At 45.9% G+C, this 22,959-nt stretch overlaps 1 protein-coding gene across 1 annotated transcript in view; it reads right to left on the bottom strand.

The window, feature by feature from the left end:
* The window catches only part of TRPM7 (transient receptor potential cation channel subfamily M member 7), a 397,085-nt gene extending 376,435 nt beyond the window's left edge, over window positions 1–20,650 (bottom strand). Inside the window, exon 1 of the mRNA XM_030189594.1 lies at window positions 19,935–20,650. Within this exon, the coding sequence (XP_030045454.1) occupies window positions 19,935–19,937 (3 nt within the window). The 5' untranslated portion in view covers window positions 19,938–20,650. The remainder of the gene's footprint in view (window positions 1–19,934) is intronic.
* Between the last annotated feature and the right edge of the window lie 2,309 nt (window positions 20,651–22,959).

Here is a 22,959-nt window from a genome sequence, read left to right as displayed (position 1 = left end):
ACATCTCTTAGTGAAGCCTTTTCTGGAAGACAGCAAGATGCGGGAGACACTCTCCAACAAACCCAAGGTTTCAAATTCTATGCTCGCAACATCCAAGCTGTGAGGGCCAGGGATAGGAGGGTTGGGATGTAAAAGAGACCCCTCTTTCTGCATGATGAGGGTTGGAAAACAGTCCGATCTCCACTGATCTTCGGAGGATAACTCCAGATGAGGAAATCAGATCTGCCTTTGCCAGTAAGTTACAATTAGGTTAACAGTTCCCTGGTCTTGCTCGAGTTTCAGCAAAGCCTTCTCTATGAGAGCTATTGGAGGATATGCATACAGAAGACCCTCCCTCCCAATGTAGGAGAAAAGCATCTGACACTAGTCTGCTGTGTGATCTGAGCATGGAGCAGAATTGAGGGACCTTGTTGTTGAGATGAGTGGCAAGAGATCCACTGAGGGGGTGGTCCCACTCTTGGAAGATCATGCGGGCTATGCCCATATTAAGAGACCACTCGTGCAGTTGCAAAACCCTGCTCAGTCTGACTGCCAGGCAGTTGTCCTTTCCTGAGAGGTATGTGGCTTTGAAAAAAATATATAATATTATAACAGGTTGACTCAACACAGCCGTGTTTCGGCGCCGTAGCACCTTCTTCAGGAGTCTACAAAACCAAATATAAAACATTAATAAATATAACTATGAATTGTGAGCAACAATAATTGTAAGAGAATATTATAGATAAATTAACATAAAAGACAGAACGTTGAGGATGAGTTTTATTATATAGGATGCTTTTGTAGATGAGGACACTGATGTCACTGTAAGGTCCTCCAGGCACTTCCTTCCGGTTCGAAGCCTTCGTGGTGGTGAAGCCACCGAAAACACTGTGTTGGGGCCCCTCCCTCGCATCAAACGTGATGACGTCGAGGGCAGAGCAATGGCGTCAGTGGCTTCACAAACAACGAATCAGCAGATTGAAGGTGGCGTGCCGAGGTCCACAACAATGGCGGACAGTGCCTTCAGAATGCCGAAGGGGTGAGTAGGGAGGGGGGGAGGTTCGGAAGGAAACCGTGCTAGCGCCCGTTTCATTTGCGCAAGAAACGGGCATGTTTTACTAGTAGATTATAATTGAGAAAAAAACATCAAATAAAGTTGCATGAAATGTTTTCACAAAAGGAAATACAAATTAGCAAAATTAAGAACATGGATAAAACCAAATAAGATGTGGTGTTGCAGATGAAAACTTAAAATCATGCATTTTTGTATTTACAACTTTATTTGATGTTTTTTTTCTCAATTATAATCTATGCTTTTATGGATGTCTTTTATGTTAATTTATCTATAATATTCTCTTACAATTATTGTTGCTCACAATTTATAGTTATATTTATTAATGTTTTATATTTGGTTTTGTAGACTCCTGAAGAAGGCGCTACGGTGCCGAAACACAGCTGTGTTGAGTCAACCAGTTATAATAAATATTATATATTTTTTTCAAATATACTTATTTTTATTTTTGTTACGTTTGTACCCCGCGCTTTCCCACTCATGGCAGGCTCAATGCGGCTTACATGGGGCAATGGAGGGTTAAGTGACTTGCCCAGAGTCACAAGGAGCTGCCTGTGCCTGAAGTGGGAATTGAATTCAGTTCCTCAGGACCAAAGTCCACCACCCTAACCACTAGGCCACTCCTCCACTCTTTCCAATCAATACGTCTCCCCTATTGATTGGAAAGAGCCTACCTTCCCCCTCTCTTCTCTTTTTCTCCCTATATTGTTTCGTGGGGATTAAGTGCACCTCCATACTTCATGTGGCTTCCTTTTTTAGACTCCATATAAACTCACACTTCCATCCTAATTGACAAATTTCTATTATATTTATTTTTGCCCCTTAATCTTTTTGGCATCCATGCTGACTGATGCTGACTGATGCTAGGGGTGATGACTAGAGTATTCTGTGTTAATATTTCCCAATAAATATAAAGCTTCTCTTTACAATGAATCTTGATCTAGCATATTAAAAACAATAAGCTCACAAAGTGAAATATTAACCTTCTTCTGAAGACCTTATGTAATTGTATGCCTAACTTTTAGAAACGAAAAAGGTAGTATATATAGTGAATTGTGAAAAGTGAGAAGTATTAGGTTGAACAAATGCCTCTCATCTAAAGCGTACTTTTATTCCTCCGGGGGGGGGACATAAATCATTTTGTTGTATATACTAGTTACCATAGAAAGCTGGCTGTTTTTTCTGGCTCCTCCACTGCAGCTGAAAAAAAACCATACAATTTATTCAAAATTATTTCCTGTTGCTCTATCAAACAAATTCCAAGGATACTGTGGTTAACTAAGCGTATATACGTTCTTCTCTTGGTTTTGAAATAGTGCACGAAGAATAAAAATGGTGTATAATGCATTATACACCATTTTTATTCTTCGTGCACTACTTCAAAACCAAGAGTACATACATTTAGGGCCTCTTTTACTAAACCGTTTAAGCAATTCCTGCGTACAAAGCCGATATTCAAAGTGAATGAGCTTTGTCAGCATTGCCACACTGGGAATCGCTACTGCGGTTTACTAAAAGAGGCCCTTAGTTCTTATCCTATACATTTCTATTCTACTTTTTCCCTCTAGTTAACCCTGGAATTTATATGATATAGCAACAGAAGTAGTAGTAGTAGAAACAAAAAATAAATATGAAGCCAAATAAAAAGGGGGAAAACATGGTAAAATTAGTCCTTACCTGATCATTTTCTTTCCATTAGTCCCAAAAGATCAACCCAGAGACGAGTGGGTTAAGCCCCCTTACCAGCAGGTGGAGACAGAGAGAATGCCAGAGTTCTGCCATAAAGGATACTGTTAGCTTCCCTTTCAGTGTGCTCGATACCAAAGCAGTAAGGACACCATAATGCCATGAAGTACACTCCTGCCTCTGAGTCAGCCCGGAAGGGAGCCAGCAGCCCTGCCCGCAAGGACGGCGGCTTTCTTTCCTTACTATTTGTCTCTAAGACTGTGTCCTTGAGACAACAAATGCAACTCGAAGGAAGACAGAGATGCAGACAACCTGTTGCAGACAAATCCGAGAAAAGGGCGGGCCTCTGGATTGATCTGTTGGGACTAATGGAAAGAAAATTATCAGGTAAGGACTAATTTTACCTTCCATAGCATCCCACAGATCAATCCAGAGATGAGTGGGATGTACCAAAGCAGTCCCCAAGAGGGGTGGGACCACAAGGCTAGAAGCAAGCTCCAAAGGCATGGTCGGCGCCAGACCACAGAAACAAAAGGCAGAACAAGAAAAAAGACCTCGCGCAACTAGACACCCTCAAGACTACGCAGGAAAGTCCTATAGGACCAAGGGAAGCGGCACTGCATAGAGTTCTAAAAAGACCTGTAAGTCAGAAAAGGAGGAACCCTGATCCAACAAGCTCCTAGGATGAGAACATTTGACACCCTCAGAGGAAGACAGTCTCGAGCCCCTGATCAAGTGGAGAGCCCCAACCAAGGGAGAAGCCCAGCCGCATCAGCTATCATGAAGTCCACTTGGCAGCCAGCAAGAAAAGAAAGCTGGACAATATCCGAGAGCTAGTTATGGTGCTAAACCTATAAAGGTGGCACTCATCGCCCTGTCATAGACCAGGCAAGACCCGGTCCCGACAGCCAGAACTATGCTAAAGCTCTAGAAAAATTGGGCAGGTTATGTGGATACAGAGCAAGGGCAAAAACTAGAGAAAAGAACAGGCTCCCCGGCTCCCCCCCCCCCCCCCCCCCCCGTCAGGCAGCAGGCACAGCGTAATCTGGTGTTCAGGCAATGGTCAGGTCAGGCAGCAGGCACAGCGTAATCTGGTGTTCAGGCAATGGTCAGGCAGCAGGCAAAGCGTGATCCCGTGTTCAGGCAAAGGTCAGGTCAGGCAGCAGGCAGAGCGTAATGCGGACGACAGGAATCAGCCTGGATTGGCCAGCCAGGAGAAGGGTCGGCGGCAATCCACGAGTGGCCAATCCGGGTGTCGGAGGCATGGCCCGAGTTCCTGGGCCCCGCGCCTGGAAGAGAGGCAATCCACCTGGGATGCCGGCACTAACAAAATGGCCGGCGTCCCCCCGCAGCAGTGGGGCCCAAGTGGAACGCCGACGCCACCATGGTCAGGTGCGATGAGGGAATCGGAGCATCGGCCTAACCAGCATGGCCGACGCCCTCCCCTACAGCGTCGGAGACGGAGCGCAGGTTGGCCGTGAGGAGCGTCCCACAGATGAGGAACGCGACACATAGCAAGCCATCAACTGGAGACAGAACAAGCTCCTACGGCCACAAACAGCCAAACCTGGCATCTAGGAGTGGGGCATAAACCCGACCTCAAAAGCCAGGGACCAAACTGCTAATCATAGGAGGAGCCCGTCAAATGTGGGATCATACCCCATTGGACATTCAGAAGCTGGGCTGGCAGAGGGGAAGCAGGGTTGTACAGCGAGAGACTGAGCAAGGTTCGTAGATAAAAAAGCAAAAAGTATGATAACCAGATAGAGGAAGGCAGTCCCAGACCAAACAGGACAAGCATGACTCCCAAAAATGGGAACACGGCCTCCTGAAGAAGGGACAGGCATGATATCCCCGTAAGAAGGCTCAACACCCAGAAACGGAGACAGGAACGAGCTGCAGCAGCAGGCCTAGACTGAAAACTCCTCACACAAGGCGGAGAAGAAGGGTCAGCATCCTGAGATGGATCAAGATCCGATGTCCGAAATCAGAACAGGTCTCGACGTCCTGAGACGGAGTGACGCTGGACATCCGGGGATGGAGCAAGACTCGACATCCTGAGACAAAGCGACGTCGGACTCCAGAGATGAGTAAGACTCAACATCTGGAGACGGCCCAAAGAGCGGAGCAAGGCTCACCCAGCGAAATCGGAGTCAAATCGAACGGTAGGATATGTGAACAAGGCTCGCCGACCCAGGACCAGTGCTGGGCTCGACGCCCATAGACAAAGTTGGGCTCAATGTCCAGAGACTGAGCAAGGCTGACATTGGAATACGGAGAAATGACCAAAAAGATATCGGAGACGGAGCAGGACTCCACAACCTGAGACGGAACAAGGGCCAAGGAGACATACTCAACATCTCGGAGGCAGGGAAGGCACAACATCTGGAGGCAGGGCAGAACTTGATGCTCAGAGACTTAGCAAGGGACCTCCCACAAACGAAGCAAGGTGGCGCAGAAACCCCAGGAACGGACGCAGAGCCCCTGACCCGAGGTGACCCTCTAAACCTTCCGTACAAAGATCCAGACATAGTCATGCACATAAAACATGCCTCAATGAAAACAGTGCTGAATCCACCGCATCTAGCAATAAGGACAAACCAGCCCTGCTGGATAACACCTCCCACCTCCAGAAAAATTTAATGTTCACGGTGCACATGAGAAATTGCAACTCTGTCAACCCTTGTGGTGCAGTATTACTATGGCAACCCAGAGAACTCTAAGAGGAAAACTCAGGCTGCAGCAAAAAGCTAGAAAGTAACAATTCCTCCAGCAGCATGGGGCCCAAACAGCAGAAAACAGATTCCACGAAAACACCAGTTTGCACTGCCCTGCTCAGAGAAGAGCAAGAGAACAAAACCTAGATTGGGTGTAGAAGAGACCTCCGGGAGGTTCCTTTGCAAACTATGTAGCGACCAAAACGCAACTGGTATACAAGGAACTGGAATCAAGGCCAGGCCAGGTTCCTGGTTTCCCAGACACTCAGTGCAATCCCTGCTCGGACAGAGGGATTGCAATATCATGTGATACGCATGTGCAAAGGAAAGGAATCAAGGAAAAAAAACCCCTCACCACCCTCATATTAGGGTGAATGAAGCATACGAGAATAGAAGGGACTTCTTATGCCAATACGAATGACCACAACCCCAGACATAGGAATGAGGTGGAATCCAAACAAATTACATAGCCCAGCGTCCTGTTTCCAACAGTGGCCAATCCAGGTCACAAATACCCGGAAAGATCCAAAAATAGTACAAAACATTTTATACTGCTTATCCCCAGAAATAGTGGATTTTCCCCATCCAAATTAATAATGGTCTATGGACTTTTTCTTCAGGAAGTCACCCAAACCTTTTTTAAACTCTTGCTAAGCTAACTGCCTTTACCCACATTCTCTGGCAACAAATTCCAGAGTTTAATTACACGTTGATGTGAAACAATATTTCCTCTGATTCCTTTTAAATTTACTACTTTGTAGCTCATCGCATGCCCCCTAGTCCTACTACTTTTAGAAAGCGTAACAGAAGCTTCACGCTCTACCCATTTCAACTCCACTCATATTTTATAGACACTCTATCACATCTCCCCTCAGCCGCCTTTTCTCCAAGCTGAAGAGCCCTAGCCACTTTAGCTTTTCCTCATAAGGAAGTTGTCCCATCCCCTTTATCATTTTCGTCACCCTTCTCTGCACCTTTTCTAATTCCACTATATCTTTTTTTGAGATGCGGCAACCAGAATTGGACACAATACTCGAGCTGCAGTCGCACCATGGAGCGATACAATGGCATTATAACATCCTCGTGTTTGTTTCATCCCCTTTCCTAATAATACTCAACATTCTGTGCGCTTTCTTAGCCGCGGCAGCACACTGGGCAGACGTTTTTACCGTCTTATCAACGATGACTTCCACAGATCCCTTTCTAGGTCCGTAACTCCTAAGCGGAACCTTGCATGACATAGCTGTTAATTGGGTTCCTCTTACCCCACTGCATCACTTTGCCCTTGTCAACATTGAACTTCATCTGCACTTGGACGCCCCAATCCCCCAGGTCTCGCAAGGTCCTCCTGAATCTTTCACACTCCTCCTGAGACTTGACGACCATGAATAATTTTGTGTCGTCTGCGAATTAATTACCTCACTAGTTAATCCCATCTCTAGGTCATTTATAACATATGTAAAAAGTAGCAGTCCCCCAAACCAGACCCCTGCGGGACCCCACTAACTACCCTTCTCCACGAGAATACTGACCATTCACCCCTACTCTTTGCTTCCCTATCTTTAAACCAGCTTTTAATCCCTAGTAATATCCTACTCCGATCCCATGACTCTCCAGTTTCCTCAGGAGTCTTCATGAGGCACTTTGTCAAACGCCTTTTGAAAACCCAGATACACAATATCCACCGGCTCCCTATTGTCCACGTTTGTTCACCCCTCAAGAAAATGCAGTAGATTGGTGAGGCAAGACTTCCCTTCACTAAATCCGTGCTGACTTTGTCTCATCAGTCCATGTTTTTGTACGTTGCTCTGTAATTTTATCTCGATAATAGCCTCTACCATTTTGCCCGGTAAGGGAACACATGCCTGTGTAGCAACGCTGCACTACTGCTAGGCATTTGGTGAAGATCCTGGGTACTGACACGAAGCCAAAGTCGACACACGGTACTGGAAGTGGTGTATTCTCAGCTGAAATCGAATATACTTCCGGTGAGCAGGAAGTATTGGGATGTGTGTATATGCATCCTTTAAGTCCAGAGAGCATAGCCAATCGTTTTTCTGATCATTGGGAGAAGGGTGCCCAGGGAAACCTCCCTGAACTTTTCTTTGAACACAAATTTTTCAGGGCCCTTAGTTCTAGGATGGGACTACATCCCCCAGTCTTCTTTTGCACGAGGAAGTACATGGAATAGAATCCCAGCCTTCTTCCCCTGGTGGAACGGGCTTGACCGCAAGGACCTTCAGAAGGGCAGAGAGTTCCCCTGCAAGTACCTGCTCGTGCGAGAGCTTGGGTAATGAGTTGTTGGTGGGCAACTTGGAGGTTTCCAAAGCCAACTGAGGGCGTATCAGAGTCGGACTATTTGGAGAACCCACTGTCGGAGGTTATAAGGGGCACCTTTCGTAGAAAAAACTTTAGCCTCCCTCCAACGGCAGGTCCACACAGTATGGACACTGACATGACCTATGCTCTGCTGAAGCCAGTCAAAAGCTCATCCCTTGCTTTAACTGGGGAGCAGCAGGGGACTTAGGCAACGCTATTGAGAACATGTGCGCTACGATTGAGCCTCAGCAGGCTGTAGAGGAGGAGGTGGCGTACCTACACCTTATAGCTAGTAGGCACCCCTCCTTGACTTGCCAAAAGACCTCAAAGAAGGAGGCTGAAGCAGAGGGCACCCTGCGGGAGAGAGAAGAGATGGTATCAGTGTGTTTCTTGATTTGGTCAGTGACCTCCTCAACCTTCTCTCCAAAAAGGTTATTCCCCCGGCATGGGGCATCCACCAACCTTTGCTGAACTGACTGTTCCAAGTCACAAATACGCAACCATGAGAGTCTGCGCATTGTTATACTCTGAGCAAAGATCCAGGATGCCATGTCAAAGATGTCGTAGGCTCCCCTGACCAAGAACTTATGATATGCCTTTTGCTGCTTGGCCAACTTGCGCACAGACTTGGCCTGCTCCAGTGGGAAAGAGTCCACCAAGTCCAGCAACTTGCACACCGAGACCCAAAAGTACATGCTTGTAAAGAGCTGCTAAGACTGAATAAGGGACAAGAATTGAATCCAGAAATATCTGAGCATTGAAGCCTGAAACATCTTCCTCCCAAAAGAGTCCAAGGTCCTAGCTTCCCTGCCTGGGGGTGCCAAGGCATAGTGTCTAGAACTCCTGGCTCTTTTGAGGGTGGATTCCACCTACATGGAATTGTGACGCAACTGAAGCCTATCAAAACCAGGCGTGTTGTGGATCCAAAAACATCGTGTCAATCTTCTTGGGCAAGACAGAGATCGAAAGAGGGGACTCCCAATTCCAACCAAGGACTTCCTTCAGAACCTCATGGATGGGGTCAGTCACAGCCTCCCTAGGAGAGGATTCATAGTCCAAAACCTTGAGCATTTTAGCCCTAAGCTCGTCCTTCCACTTCCAAATGAAATGGAATAGCCTCAGCCATTTCTTTCACAAAGGATGTGAATGAAAGGCTCTCCGGTGGAGATTTCCTTCTTTCCAGGGGCGGGTTCAAAGCAGATGCCAAAGACTCATCCTCCGAAAAGTACCTTGGATCCTCCTCTGACTCCCATGAACGATCCTTTTGGTGTCAGTCAGCAACTCCTCATGAGTAGGCTGAGACTGAGCCTACCTCAACTTTGAGGAGTCATGTCTTCGAGAGGGGCGTCGAGGAGTAGGTTCCCGCTTCGACTCCGGCAAAGCTTCCTCCACCGACGCGTGAAGGGGTACCAGCTTGGATGGCTGTTGACACTGGCGTCAGCGGCCTCACCACAGACTGAGGGCCAAGCGGGGGGTCGCAACGAGTAGCAGCGGCATGCACAAGCACCCCCAATGCCGATGCACACCGTTCCAAAGGCCCTCCAAGAAGCAAGGCCCAGATACGTTCATCGAGGGCAGATACTGGGAAAGACTGGGGCGCAGGCCTGAGAGAGGTTGTAGAACTGCTGGGATTGAGACAGGAGTTGGGTCCTGGCTGCTATAGGATTGACGCATCGGCAACTCCTGGATAGAGGGGAAGCGGTCCTACTACTACTTAACATTTCTAAAGCGCTACTAGGGTTAGGCAGCGCTGTACAATTTAACATAGAGGGACAGTCCCTGCTCAAAGAGCTTACAATCTAATAGACAAGTGAACGGTCAGTCCGATAGAGGTAGTCAAATTGGGCCAGTCTGGATTTACTGAACGGTAAGGGTTAGGTGCCGAACGCAGCATTGAAGAGGTGGTTTTAAGCAAAGACTTGAAGATGGGCAGGGAGGGGGCTTGGCGTAAGGGCCCGGGAAGGTTGTTCCAAGCACAGGGTGAGGCGAGGCAGAATGCGCGGAGCCTGGAGTTGGCGGTGGTGAAGAAGGGTACTGAGAGGAGGGATTTGTCCTGTGAACGGAGGTTACGGGCGGGAACGTAAGGGGAGATGAGGGTAGAAAGGTAGTGAGGGGCAGCAGAATGAGTGCATTTGTAGGTAAGAAGGAGAAGCTTGAATTGAATGCGGTATCTGATTGGAAGCCAGTGAAGTGACCTGAGAAGAGGGGTGATATGAGTATATTGGTTCTGGCGGAATATGAGACGTGCAGCAGAGTTCTGAACAGATTGAAGGGGGGATAGATGGCTAAGTGGGAGGCCGGTGAGGAATAAGTTGCAGTAGACATGGCGAGAGGTAATGAGAGCGTGGACGAGAGTTCGGGTGGTGTGTTCAGAGAGGAAAGGGCGAATTTTGCTGATGTTAAAGAGGAAGAAGCGACAGGTCTTGGCTATCTGCTGGATATGCGCAGAGAAGGAGAGGGTGGAGTCAAAGATGACTCCGAGGTTGGGGCAGATGAGACGGGAGGATGAGGGTGTTATCAACTCAGATAGAAAGTGGAAGAAGAGGAGAAGTGGGTTTTGGTGGAAAGACGATGAGCTCGGTCTTGGACATGTTCAGTTTCAGGTGGCGGTTGGACATCCAGGCAGCAATGTCGGATAAGCAGGCTGATACCTTTGCCTGGGTCTCTGCGGTGATGTCTGGTGTGGAGAGATACAGCTGGGTGTCATCAGCATAGAGATGATACTGGAAACCATGAGATGAGATCAGGGAGCCCAGGGAAGAGGTGTAGATTGAGAAGAGAAGGGGTCCAAGGACAGATCCCTGGGGAAACACCAACAGATAAGGGGATGGGGGTGGAGGAAGATCCATGAGAGTGAACTTTGAAGGTGCAGTTGGAGAGATAGTAGGAGAACCACGAGAGAACAAAGCCCTGGAACCCAAATGAGGACAGTGTGGCAAGAAGTAAGTCATGATTGACAGTGTCAAAAGCGGCGGATAGATCGAGGAGGATGAGGATGGAGTAGTGGCCTCTGGATTTGGCAAGGAACAGGTCATTACAGACTTTAGAGAGTGCTGTTTCTGTCGAGTGAAGAAGGCGAAACTGGATTGAAGTGGATCGAGGATGGCATGAGAGGAGAGAAAATCAAGGCAGCGGCTGTAAACGGCACGCTCAAGTATTTTGGAGAGGAAGGGTAGGAGGGAGATGGGGCGGTAGTTGGAGGGACAGGTAGGGTCAAGTGATGGTTTTTTGAGGAGAGGTGCGACTACGGCGTGCTTGAAGGTGTCAGGGACAGTTGCAGTGGAGAGAGAGAGGTTGAGGATATGACAGATGGAGGGGGTGACAGTATGAGAGATGATGTTAAGTAAGTTGGTGGGGATGGGATCAGAAGAGCAGGTGGTGCATTTCGAGGAGGAAAGAAGGCGAGCAGTTTCCTCCTCGGTGATGACAGGAAAGGAGGAGAAAAAGGCCTGGGTTGGTTGGTTGAGGGAGAGGGTTGAAGGGTGAAGAGGAGATGGCTTGGTAGTGAACTCAAAGTTGATCTTATGCCACCTTGTCACGGAAGTAATCGGCCAGTGATTGAGGAGGACGCGAGGGGGGGTGGGAGCGGAGGGCACTTTGAGGAGGGAGTTTAAGGGTGGAGTAGAGACGACGGGGGTTGGAGCTGAGACAATTGTCAATTGGTGCAATAGTCCTGTTTGGCAAGGAATAGGGAGGAGTGGAAGGAGGATAGCATGAATTTGTAGTGAAGGAAGTCTGAATGGGTGCGAGATTTCCTCCAGAGGCGTTCAGCAGATCGGGTGCGGGAACGAAGGTAACGGATGCAAGGGGTCAGCCAGGGCTGGGGATTAGTACGCTTTGTGGGACAGGAGGTGGATGGGGCGAGGGTGTCCAGAGCAGAGGAGAGAGTGGCATTGTAAGTGGAGACAGCCTTGTCGACAGACTCGGAGGACATATTGGAGGGGAGGAGATTAGAAATATTAGAGGACAGGGTGGGAGGGTCATAGCCTTGAGATCTCCTGGAGGTAGTGGTTAAAGTTGGACGGGGCTGAGGGGGGGGGGTGAAGAAGTGTGAAGGTGATCAGGTGATGATTGGAGAGAGGAAGAGCTGAAGCGTGGAAATTGTGAGGGGAGAGCGGAAGAGGAGAGGACGAGGTTCAAGACAATGGCCGTCTCGGTGAGTAGGGGTGGTGGAGCATAGCTAGAGGTTGAAGGAGGATTGCTAGAGTGAGGAACTGAGAAGCGTGAGGGTCGGATTGGTCATCAACGTGTATGTTAAAGTCTCCGAGAATGAGGGACGGAGATGAGGGTTCGAGGAAAATGGAAAGCCAGGCATCAAAGTCGGTGAGGAAGGAAGAGAGGGATTTATTAGGGGGGCGGTAAATGACTGCCACTCCAAGTGGCAATGGGTAGAATAGCCGGATGGAGTGTGCTTCAAAGGATGAGAAGCAGTGAGACTGCGGTAGGAGGAGGGGTTGGAAACTACAGGAGGGCGAGAGTAGAAGCCCGACGCCTCCACCGCGGCCAGCTGGGCGGGGAGTGTGGGAGAAGAGATAACCTCCATGGCAAAGGGCCGCGACTGAGGCAGAGTCATTAGGGGAGAGCCAGGTTTCAGTTAGGGCGAGCAGTTGAAGGGAACGAGAGATGAAGAGATCGTGGGTGAAGGGCATTTTGTTGCAGACCGAGTGGGCATTCCTCCCAGCGTCAACACTTCTCGGGTGCTGAATCCCTCGGCATCCTGGAGCTCCCGGCACCATGCATCGAGGAAGACCGATGGCAATGTATCTTGGCCTTCACCTGATGCTCAGCATCGAGACTCCTCAGTGCCAATGAGGACGACATTGAATCCTCACGTCGCCTCAGGGTCTGGTCCAACGCTAGCCGGTCCTGGGGATCCTGCACAGCAGTCAACATCAAGACAGGTGGAGACCAACTCAATGCACTACTGCTCCTAGTGCCATGAGGTCCAGCAGCAGCCATGCAGACAATGTCAATGCCGACACCGCCAACCCGATGCCAATGTCAAGAAATTAGACTTGGCTCCAAAACTCTTCATACTTTGAGCCTCCCTCACAACCTGGGTCCACTTCTTCACCTGAAGACAGAGGACACAGCAGGGCTATGGTTGGGCCCTAAACACTGGTGTGTCCTTACCAAAGATTGTCCAATTGCACTTGAACTCACTGAGAACCTTGAGTGGACATGGATGGAAAAAGTTCCACAGCCAAATCAAATGACTCACTGGTGCCGAAAAAGGGGCAAGGCACCAAAAAAGAAATGGAAACCCAGCTAAGTCAAGGCCTAAATGCAGCCTAGTGATGCAGAAATACAGGAAACTTAAAAACTGGAAAAAAAAATCAAACAATACAAGAGAAGAGGAAAAAGGGGACACAAACAAGGACACACAAAAAATAGTCAACAAAAAAAATGCTGAAAAGCACAAAAAAGCTTTTCCAGACCAGACCTGTAAAGACACACCAAAAAGAACAGCCTCTCTTCAAAGCAGCAGAAAAAGAACTGTGGTAACCGCACTCTTGCGGTGGGCGGGAAGGCCACAAAGCTTTGTTAAGCTCGTTATAAGCTCCGGACCAGACACGTGGAACCGCATTACCCAACTGTGAGAATTAATGACCTGCTTGTCCTTGGAGAAAGGTATATTAAAAATACTCAACATGCATTAAAAAACTCTAGTTAAAATCACTAATAGCAGAAGTGTTAGTGGGAAAAAAAAAACTATAAAACTCATAGTATATATAACATGCACACAGGCTATTTGGCAGAACAAGGTAAATTATATCACATAAACTCTGGTTAAAATCATTAATAGCAGAAGTATTAGTGCACAAAAAAAAACAAACCTCATAGTGCATACACCTGTAAATATACAGTCTATTTGTATTTATTTCATTTCTAGCCCATATTATCCAAATAGATCAGGTTCAATGTGGCTAACAACTTATAATGAATAACAGTACAAAAAGTGATGCGGGATAGTATACATTAAATAGTAATAACAAACTAAATGAGGACTGAGCAATTACAATACGTAATATGGAAACGAATGCTAGACGCAAAAGGTAAAAGTTTATAGTCATCCATGTATAATAACAATTAGAATGGAACTGAAAAACTGAATAATTGTACAATTAGGGGATTAAATTAATTATGATCATTTGTGAGAAACTGCTTAGAGTTTTCTTTTTTTAGCAAAGCAAGATAAATCGTGCTGTAAGACAGAACTAAACTTGAATCAAAATTATTTCCTTACCAAATTAAAGAGTACTTTTAATATATTTTTATTCATTTACTATTTTTAATATAATGATGTTGTTATATGTTTTGCCATATAGTTGCAGCCCCTGACACAGCCTCTACGAAAATGAAACGTGGTCATGTCGGACACCAATGACAAAGGAGGATTCACTAGACCAATTTCAAAAGGCTGATGCTTTCCAAAATTCTGTGTGATATATTCCCTGTATACTGTTATTATGATTTAACACACACCTTGAACTGCTCCAGTCTCTATGCCAGCCTCAGATGCTATATTCAAGTCCATTAGAGCAGCAAGTAGGTCCTTGGAGTAGTCTATGTGTAGAACATGTGTCAGCGAACCAATGCCACATCAAGTTTGCAGAAGACCGCAAGCAATGTAATATGGAAGACCTGCACCTTCAGCTGTCAAAGCTATGGTATGGTTATACTTTATTTATATTTTCAAGCTTTCCATATACAATGTACTAACTATGTAATCTAATTGCTGTAAACCGCACTGAACCCTGGAAAGGGGATTTTAGCGCTACATAAGACCTAATTTGAATTGAATCTCAGGAGATCTAGGAGCAAATACAAGTGTGTTAACCCCATCTCTCTGGGCTCCCCTGCAGTGCATGGCTGGCATGGACAGAATTTATGCCACTAGTAACTCCTATTCTTCTCACCACCTGTCCTCTTGCCTCTGCTTTCTAACATATGAACAACTACCTATATATAAAATCCAGCAACCTCCCACAAATAGGAAAAACTGTATGCTATATCAGGCTCTACATTTCTCTCAACCAGAATTGTTCCACTTTACTAGTCACCATTTCTTTAGTAACCTAAGTTATATGAACAAACTGGATGCCTAAATAGAACTATTGGCTGTGTCTTGGAAGCAGCAGTGTTAGATCACAATTTTATTGCAAAATAAAAGTTAATCAACTAAAGCCAAATTATGATGATCCCTGTTTTTCATTCCAAAATTTATAAATTGTTGAAGACTCCTCCTAATTAGCCATTTTCACATTATCACTCTAAAGGGCCCCTTTACCAAACAGCTGTAAAAGGTGGCCCATGATGGTGCTCAGTGCATTGGATTGTTGTACGTCAAAGCCATTTTTTTACCGCCACCCGTTTAAAAGTGGCTTTTCTTAAAGGGCCAGTAAATGGCTGTGTGGTAATTAAAAAATTGCCGGCCATTTTACTGCTGGAGCCATGAGGCGGCGCGGGCTTAGGCAGTAACTAGCAGCACGCAGCGCTGCCCCAATTACCACTGGGAACAGCCCCCTGGTGCTAGAAAATAGAAAAGTATTTTCTAGCACCTCAAATGGCGCACAGGAAAACCGGAACTACCGCCAGGCTCCTAGGGCTTATCCACCGTGCACCAAGCCAGCGGTAGCCCTACCGCCCTTTGATAAAAGGGCCCCTAAGTAAAATTAGGGTGCTGCTGTATCCACTGTTTAAGAATCCAACACAGTAACCATAGTGAATGCTGCTTATACATAATATAGAATGAACCACTAAATAAATATTGAACTCAACAGAAGACTTTTTCCAAAAAAAAGTGGTAGGGGTCATGGTAAAATGTTAACATATTTAAAACCAGGAAAAATGCAACAAATATTTTCCATTTACATCTTTTATTTTGTATCTAAGGAGACCTATTACTACACTGCAGTAAAAAAAAAAAAAAAAAAGTGAGCTTAGTGCATCCTGATACAGGACTTTCCCATGTGCTAAACCCATTTTTATCACAGCAGTAAACTAGGGCATTTTCTAATTTTAGTTTTGCAGGTCCCATGCTGTTTTTTCAATTACACATGGGACTTGCAACAAAATAATGCGGGAACACTTACCGCATCCTATTTAAGAGGTGCTATGGGCTTCCATGTTTAGTGCCTGCTAACTGGGCGACAAGGAGTTATGTGAACACGCAAATGGGATAACACTTGTGCACCCATTTCCTGCCCATGCCACACCCCCTCCAAAAAATAAATACAATGCAATTAGCACACACAAACAGGGAAATTACCACAAAACACTTAAGGGTGTCCTGTGTACTAGTTAGATTGTAAACTCTTTTGAGCAGGGACTGTCTCTTCATGTCCAGTGTACAGCACTGCGTACGTCTAGTAGAGCTACAGAAATGATAAGTAGTAGTAGTCCTGTGGTAAGTCTTTTTAGGCATACTACACCCGTGTTAGGGCTTACTGCACCTTAGTAATAGGGTACATTAATGTGTAAGAACACAAAGAGATGGCCAAAGAAACAAGAATCTAACAAGTGTTGCTGCTTAAAACTTCAGGTTACACTAAAACAGAGGTGCCCAACCTCGGTCCTTGAGGGCTACAACCCAGGCAGGTTATGCAAATAAATCTCATGCATATTCGTTATGGAAATATTGAAAACCAACTGGGTGAGGACCCAGGTTGGACACCTCTGTGCTAAAATATAAAAAGTAGGCTGTATAAGAATTCCAAAATCACCTGAGAAAGACCCTTTGTAGAATTCTAATTTTAAACATTACACACCACTAAACCACGCTGCTCACTTTATACCAGACATATCACACCCTACGGCAGTGCTTCTCAACATTCTCTTGGAGACATACCTATCCAGTCAGGTTTTTGGGATTACCTCAATGAATATGCGCGAGAAGAATTTGCATACAAGGGATGTCCACTATATGCAAATGTACATCATACATACTCACTGCAGTAATTATGAAAATCTTACTATCTAGGTATGGGTCCAGGAGAAGGTTGAGAAGCTCTGCTCTACTGGATAAGGGGAAACAATGCTACATTTTAAAGGAGGTGGAGTATGTTCATGTTAACCTATGATAGCTCCAACAACTAGTGTTTGTTAGAGCTTTCTTTTTTCTAAACTGTTTTTTTAACCATTGTTTTTTGAAACTGTTGCTGTAACATAACAGTTCCTTTGAGTAACAACTTGAATACATTAGTTGCTGTTATATATTTTCCACCTTATTTTTATTCCCATCTCAGATCAGAGATAAATATTTTATGTAGCACTGCTTCATTTTCATTTACTTCTGTTGCCTCATTAATATGCTTATTGTTGCCATGTCAGTACCTCTCAGTGATTTTATTTCTGTCTTTTACAGATGTTGTTGAATTGGATTGTTTCAGCTCCAGTGTTATGTGCTTTACCATTGTTGGCTAGTCTGTTCTATATATGTTAAATATCCCTTGTTAGATGTTACATCTTTTTTAGATGTGAAAACTTTTACTATTTATTCATTATACATTTCACCTATAGCCTGTCATATTAACAACTATATTTGTATTAGTCTATATGATAAATATTTATATATACAATCTTCATTCCCCTCGACCTTCATGGTACCTAATACACACCTACCTCATTAGACCACAATATAAGCTTGTATTTGTTATCTACTGACTTGGCGAACGCCATTACGGTACTATGTAAGCCACATTGCGCCTGCAAATAGGTGGGAAAATGTGGGGTACAAATGTAACAAATAAATAAATGGGAACTATTATTTTCTATTTATACTTGTATGTTTTTACCTGCATAGCCATTGTAATTTTTTCATGTTCATTTGATATATATATACATATATATTTAAAATCAGTTTTATTATATTTTAAAAAAGTTATTATAATTCATTCCTGAGGCAAGCACATTGTGCACAGAAAAGCAGACTGCTTCAAGTCCTTTTTTGACTGCTTTTAATAAACCACTGGTTTGGAACTTCTACTACTACTTAACATTTCTAAAGCGCTACTAGGGTTACGCAGCGCTGTACAGTTTAACAAAGAACGACAGTCCCTGCTCAAAGGAGCTTACAATCTAAAGGACGAAATGTCAAGCTGGGCAGTCTAGATATCCTGAGTAGAGGTAAAAGGTTAGGTGCCGAAGGTGACATTGAAGAGGTGGGTTTGAGCAAGAATTTGAAGATAGGCAGGGAGGGGGCTTGGCATACGGGCTCAGGGAGTTTATTCCAAGCATGGGGTGAGGAGAGGCAGAAAGGGCGGAGCCTGGATTTGGCGGTGGTGGAGAAGGGTGCTGAGAGGAGGGATTTGTCCTGTGAGCGGAGGTTTCGGGTAGGAACGTAAAGGGAGATGAGGGTAGAGAGATAATAAGGGGCTGCAGATTGAGTGCATTTGTAGGTTAGTAGGAGAAGCTTGAACTGTATGCAGTACCTGATCGGAAGCCAGTGAAGTGACTTGAGGAGAGGGGTGATATGAGCATATCGGTCCAGACGGAAGATAAGACACGCAGCAGAGTTCTGAACGGATTGAAGGGGGGATAGATGGCTAAGTGGGAGGCCAGTGATGAGTAGGTTGCAGTAGTCAAGGCGAGAGGTAATGAGAGAGTGGACGAGAGTTCGGGTGGTGTGCTCAGAGAGGAAAGGGCAAATTTTGCTGATGTTATAGAGAAAGAAGTGACAGGTCTTGGCTATCTGCTGGATATGCGCAGAGAAGGAGGAGGAGTCGAAGATGACTTCGAGGTTGCGGGCAGATGAGACAGGGAGGATGAGGATGTTACCAACTGAGATAGAGAGTGGCGGGAGAAGTGGATTTGGGTGGAAAGACAATAAGCTCGGTCTTGGCCATGTTCAGTTTCAGGTGGCGGTTGGACATCCAGGCAGCAATGTCGGATAAGCAGGCCAATACTTTGGTCTGGGTTTCCGCAGTGATGTCTGGCGTGGAGAGATAAAGCTGGGTGTCGTCAGCATAAAAATGATATTGGAAGCCATGAGATGAGATCAGCGAGCCCAGGGAAGAGGTGTAGATTGAAAAAAGGAGGGGTCCAAGGACAGATCCCTGAGAACCTCCAACAGAGAGCGGGATGGGGGTGGAGGAAGATCCATGGGAATGTACTCTGAAGGTATGGTGAGAGAGCTAAGAGGAGAACCAGGAGAGGACAGAGCCCTGGAACCCAAAACAGAACAGTGTGGCAAGAAGTAAATTGTGATTGACAGTGTCAAAAGCGGCGGATAGGTCGAGGAGGATGAGGATGGAGTACTGACCTTTGGATTTGGCAAGGAACAGGTCATTACAGACTTTAGATAGTGCCGTTTCTGTCGCGTGTAGAGGGCGAAAGTCGGATTGAAGTGGATCGAGGACGGCATGAGAGGAGAGAAAGTCAAGGCAACGGCTGTGAACGGCGCATTCAAGTATCTTGGAGAGGAAGGGTAGGAGGGAAATGGGGCGGTAGTTGGAGGGCCAGGTAGGGTCTAGTGATGGTTTTTTGAGGAGTGGTGTGACTACAGCATGCTTAAAGGTGTCAGGGACAGTTGCAGTGGAGAGAGAGAGGTTGAGGATATGACAGATGGGGTTTTAATAAACCACTGGTTTGGACCTTCATTGGTCCCGTCCCCAGCTTTTGTTTTTATTTCTGTGTTGTGACTGCTTGGGGGTTTCTTCTCCTTTTCTCCTGAGCTCCAACAAATTCTACAGCTACTTTAGAGGTGTATTTTCAAAGAACTTAAACTTACAAGGTGCTTTGAAAATGCACCTCAGTCTTCCTCGAAAACATACTCATTTCACGTAGGCTGGCTGAACCAGGACTACAGCTTAACCTTTCTCTCATTAACCAAGCTACAGGTGACATTCTCATGAAAGATAGGTCTGCAAAACACAAAACAACCAACGCACTGATTCTGCTTTACTAGCAATAAAACACATGAAGTAGCAATTATCTGCTCAGCCTCTTCCTTCCCAGGAAGGATACAAGTGCCACATTGCCCTAGGGCGGCTATCTTCAAGCACAGGTTCAACTCCTCCTTCTGCACGCCGGTGACAGACAGGCATACGCTACGCCCTCCCCTCCCCCTCGGCGGTCTAACACGCACCCTCCATCCTTCCTCGCTCCCCATCACTCAAGCCCAGTTCAAATTATACCGGTAGCCAGTGGCGCTAACTTACCATTCTCTTCACCGTTCAGACTCCGGAAGAGCTCCTCCGAGGCTATTAGCCATCTATCGGAGATGTTCGCCGAGAGACAAATACAACAAGCCCGATTAAACGTTTGCCAAATTAGCTCCGCTCCACCACCAGCGGAAGGTGAGTTTTTCATAATTGTGCGACTCAGACTGGCGAAGAATGACGAACGTACGAGTGGATGTCACAGGAGACGGACGTTGTGCGTGCGTGCGTGTACGTACGTGTACGTACGCCTCTCGCTCACGTGTGCGGGGCCTGTTCGCAATTGGTTAGTGCTCCGAATCTTTTACTGGAGGCTGGAGCAAGTGCAACAGCAGCAGTGCCTTTTCTGCAGGCTTTGGCGTGAAGCATGATGACAATTCCATGCTGAAATGGACAGATCTACGTGGACTGACAGCGAAAAAACAGCAAATTCTCTACAGGATGGCTTTTCTATGGGGCCAGCACTAGATGGGACTGCTTCTGCTACAGCACTGAAAAAGCCTCCAGTCCTGGGAGACCCTTTCAACTATTAGGATGTGAACTATTGCGTGTCCAAGTTTCTATCGTAAAGAGCATAGCCGAAAACACGGATTTTTAAGTTTCATTTTAATATTGAAACCTTTCTTTTCCCTCTGATAAGCGTTTGAAGGCAAAAATGCATTGTTAATCCATTGTTTGAACCTCGTTCTCTTTGGCTGAGGTGCCCCAAATATATATATTTTCCCTAAGATAACTTAAATTGAGTTTGTCCCTTAATCATGTTATGCAAACACAGTCAGCTGGAATGACTAATGTACGGAGCTATTTATATTCCTGCTAGCTGTACACAGGTTAAAGAGAGAAGATTGGTAGATTCGGGATTTAGTTTTTGCCTTTCTCTGTAACTCAAGGTGAGTTACATTCAGGTACAGTAGATATTTCCCTGCACTCAGAACACTTATAGTCTGCTTATTACTTGGTCAAGGTCAAGCTCCATCTCTGGCCGTCTTCAAATCTAAGCTAAAATCCCACCTTTTTGATGCTGCTTTTAACTCCTAACCCTTATTCACTTGTTCAGAACCCTTATTTTATCATCCTCACTTTAATATTCCCTTATCTCTTGTTTGTCCTGTTTGTCCTAATTAGATTGTAAGCTCTGTCGAGCAGGGACTGAATCTTCATGTTCAAGTGTACAGCGCTGCGTACGTCTAGTAGTGCTATAAGTAGTAGTAGTAGTAAGGTCACAACATGTGGCACTGGGATTTAAACCTGGCTTCCTTGATTATCAGCCTGCAGCTCTAACTATTAGTCTGCTCCTGTACTCAAATTGCAGTAGATCAAAAAGTGCTTAACAACAAGAGATGTAAGTTTAATATATCCTTGCAGACGGGAGAGGTACCGAGGGAGTGGAGAACGGCGGAGGTGGTCCCTCTTCACAAGAGTGATGATAGGGAAGAAGCTGGAAACTACAGGCCGGTAAGCCTCACTTCGATTATTGGAAAAGTAATGGAAGCGATGCTGAAGGAAAGGATAGTGAATTTCCTGGAAGCCAATAAGTTGCAAGATCCGAGACAACATGGTTTTACCAAAGGGAAATCGTGCCAAACGAATCTCATTGAGTTCTTTGATTGGGTGACAGGAGAATTGAATCAGGGACGAGCTATGGACGTAATCTACTTAGATTTCAGCAAAGCTTTTGACACGGTTCCCCACAGGAGGCTCTTAAATAAACTGGATGGGCTGAAGATAGGACCCGAAGTGGTGAACTGGATTAGGAACTGGTTGACGGACAGAAGCCAGAGGGAGGTGGTGAATGGAATTTGCTCGGAGGAGGGAAAGGTGAGTAGTGGTGTGCCTCAAGGATCGGTGCTGGGACCGATTCTGTTCAATATATTTGTGAGTGACATTGCCGAAGGGTTAGAAGGTAAAGTTTGCCTATTTGCAGATGATACTAAGATCTGTAACAGAGTGGACACCCGGGAGGGAGTGGAAAACATGAAAAAGGATCTGAGGAAGCTAGAAGAATGGTCTAAGGTTTGGCAATTAAAATTCAATGCGAAGAAATGCAAAGTGATGTACTTAGGGAATAGAAATCCTCGGGACACGTATGTGTTAGGCGGGGAGAATCTGATAGGTACGGACGGGGAGAGGGATCTTGGGGTGATAGTATCTGAGGATCTGAAGGCGACGAAACAGTGTGACAAGGCGGTGGCCGTAGCTAGAAGGTTGTTAGGCTGCATAGAGAGAGGAGTGACCAGCAGAAGAAAGGAGGTGTTGATGCCCCTGTATAAGTCGTTGGTGAGGCCCCACCTAGAGTATTGTGTTCAGTTTTTGAGGCCGTACCTTGCGAAGGATGTAAAAAGAATTGAAGCGGTGCAGAGAAAAGCTACGAGAACGATAAGGGATTTGCGTTACAAGACGTATGAGCAGAGACTTGATGACCTGAATATGTATACTCTGGAAGAAAGGAGAAACAGGGGTGATATGATACAGACGTTCAAATATTTGAAAAGTATTAATCCGCAAACAAACCTTTTCCGGAGATGCGAAGGCAGTAGAACGAGAGGACATGAAATGAGATTGAAGGGGGCAGACTCAAGAAAAATGTCAGGAAGTATTTTTTCACGGAGAGAGTAGTGGATGCTTGGAATGCCCTCCCGTGGGAGGTGGTGGAAATGAAAATGGTAACAGAATTCAAACACGCGTGGGATAAACATAAAGGAATCCTGTTCAGAAGGAATGGATACTAAGGAGCTTAGCCGAGATTGGGTGGCAGAGCCGGTGGCGGGAGGCGGGGATAGTGCTGGGCAGACTTATACAGTCTGTGCCAGAGCCGGTAGTGGGAGGCGGGGCTGGTGGTTGGGAGGCGGGGATAGTGCTGGGCAGACTTACACGGTCTGTGCCCTGAAAAGGACAGGTACAAATCAAGGTAAGGTATACACAAAAAGTAGCACATGTGAGTTTATCTTGTAGGGCAGACTGGATGGACCATGCAGGTCTTTTTCTGCCGTCATTTACTATGGTACTATTAGCAACTAAAAACTCC

This window comes from Microcaecilia unicolor, chromosome 1 (assembly GCF_901765095.1).
Source record: "Microcaecilia unicolor chromosome 1, aMicUni1.1, whole genome shotgun sequence".
NCBI classification, from domain to species: Eukaryota; Metazoa; Chordata; class Amphibia; order Gymnophiona; family Siphonopidae; genus Microcaecilia; species Microcaecilia unicolor.
This window is presented reverse-complemented; position numbering and strand designations above follow the sequence as displayed.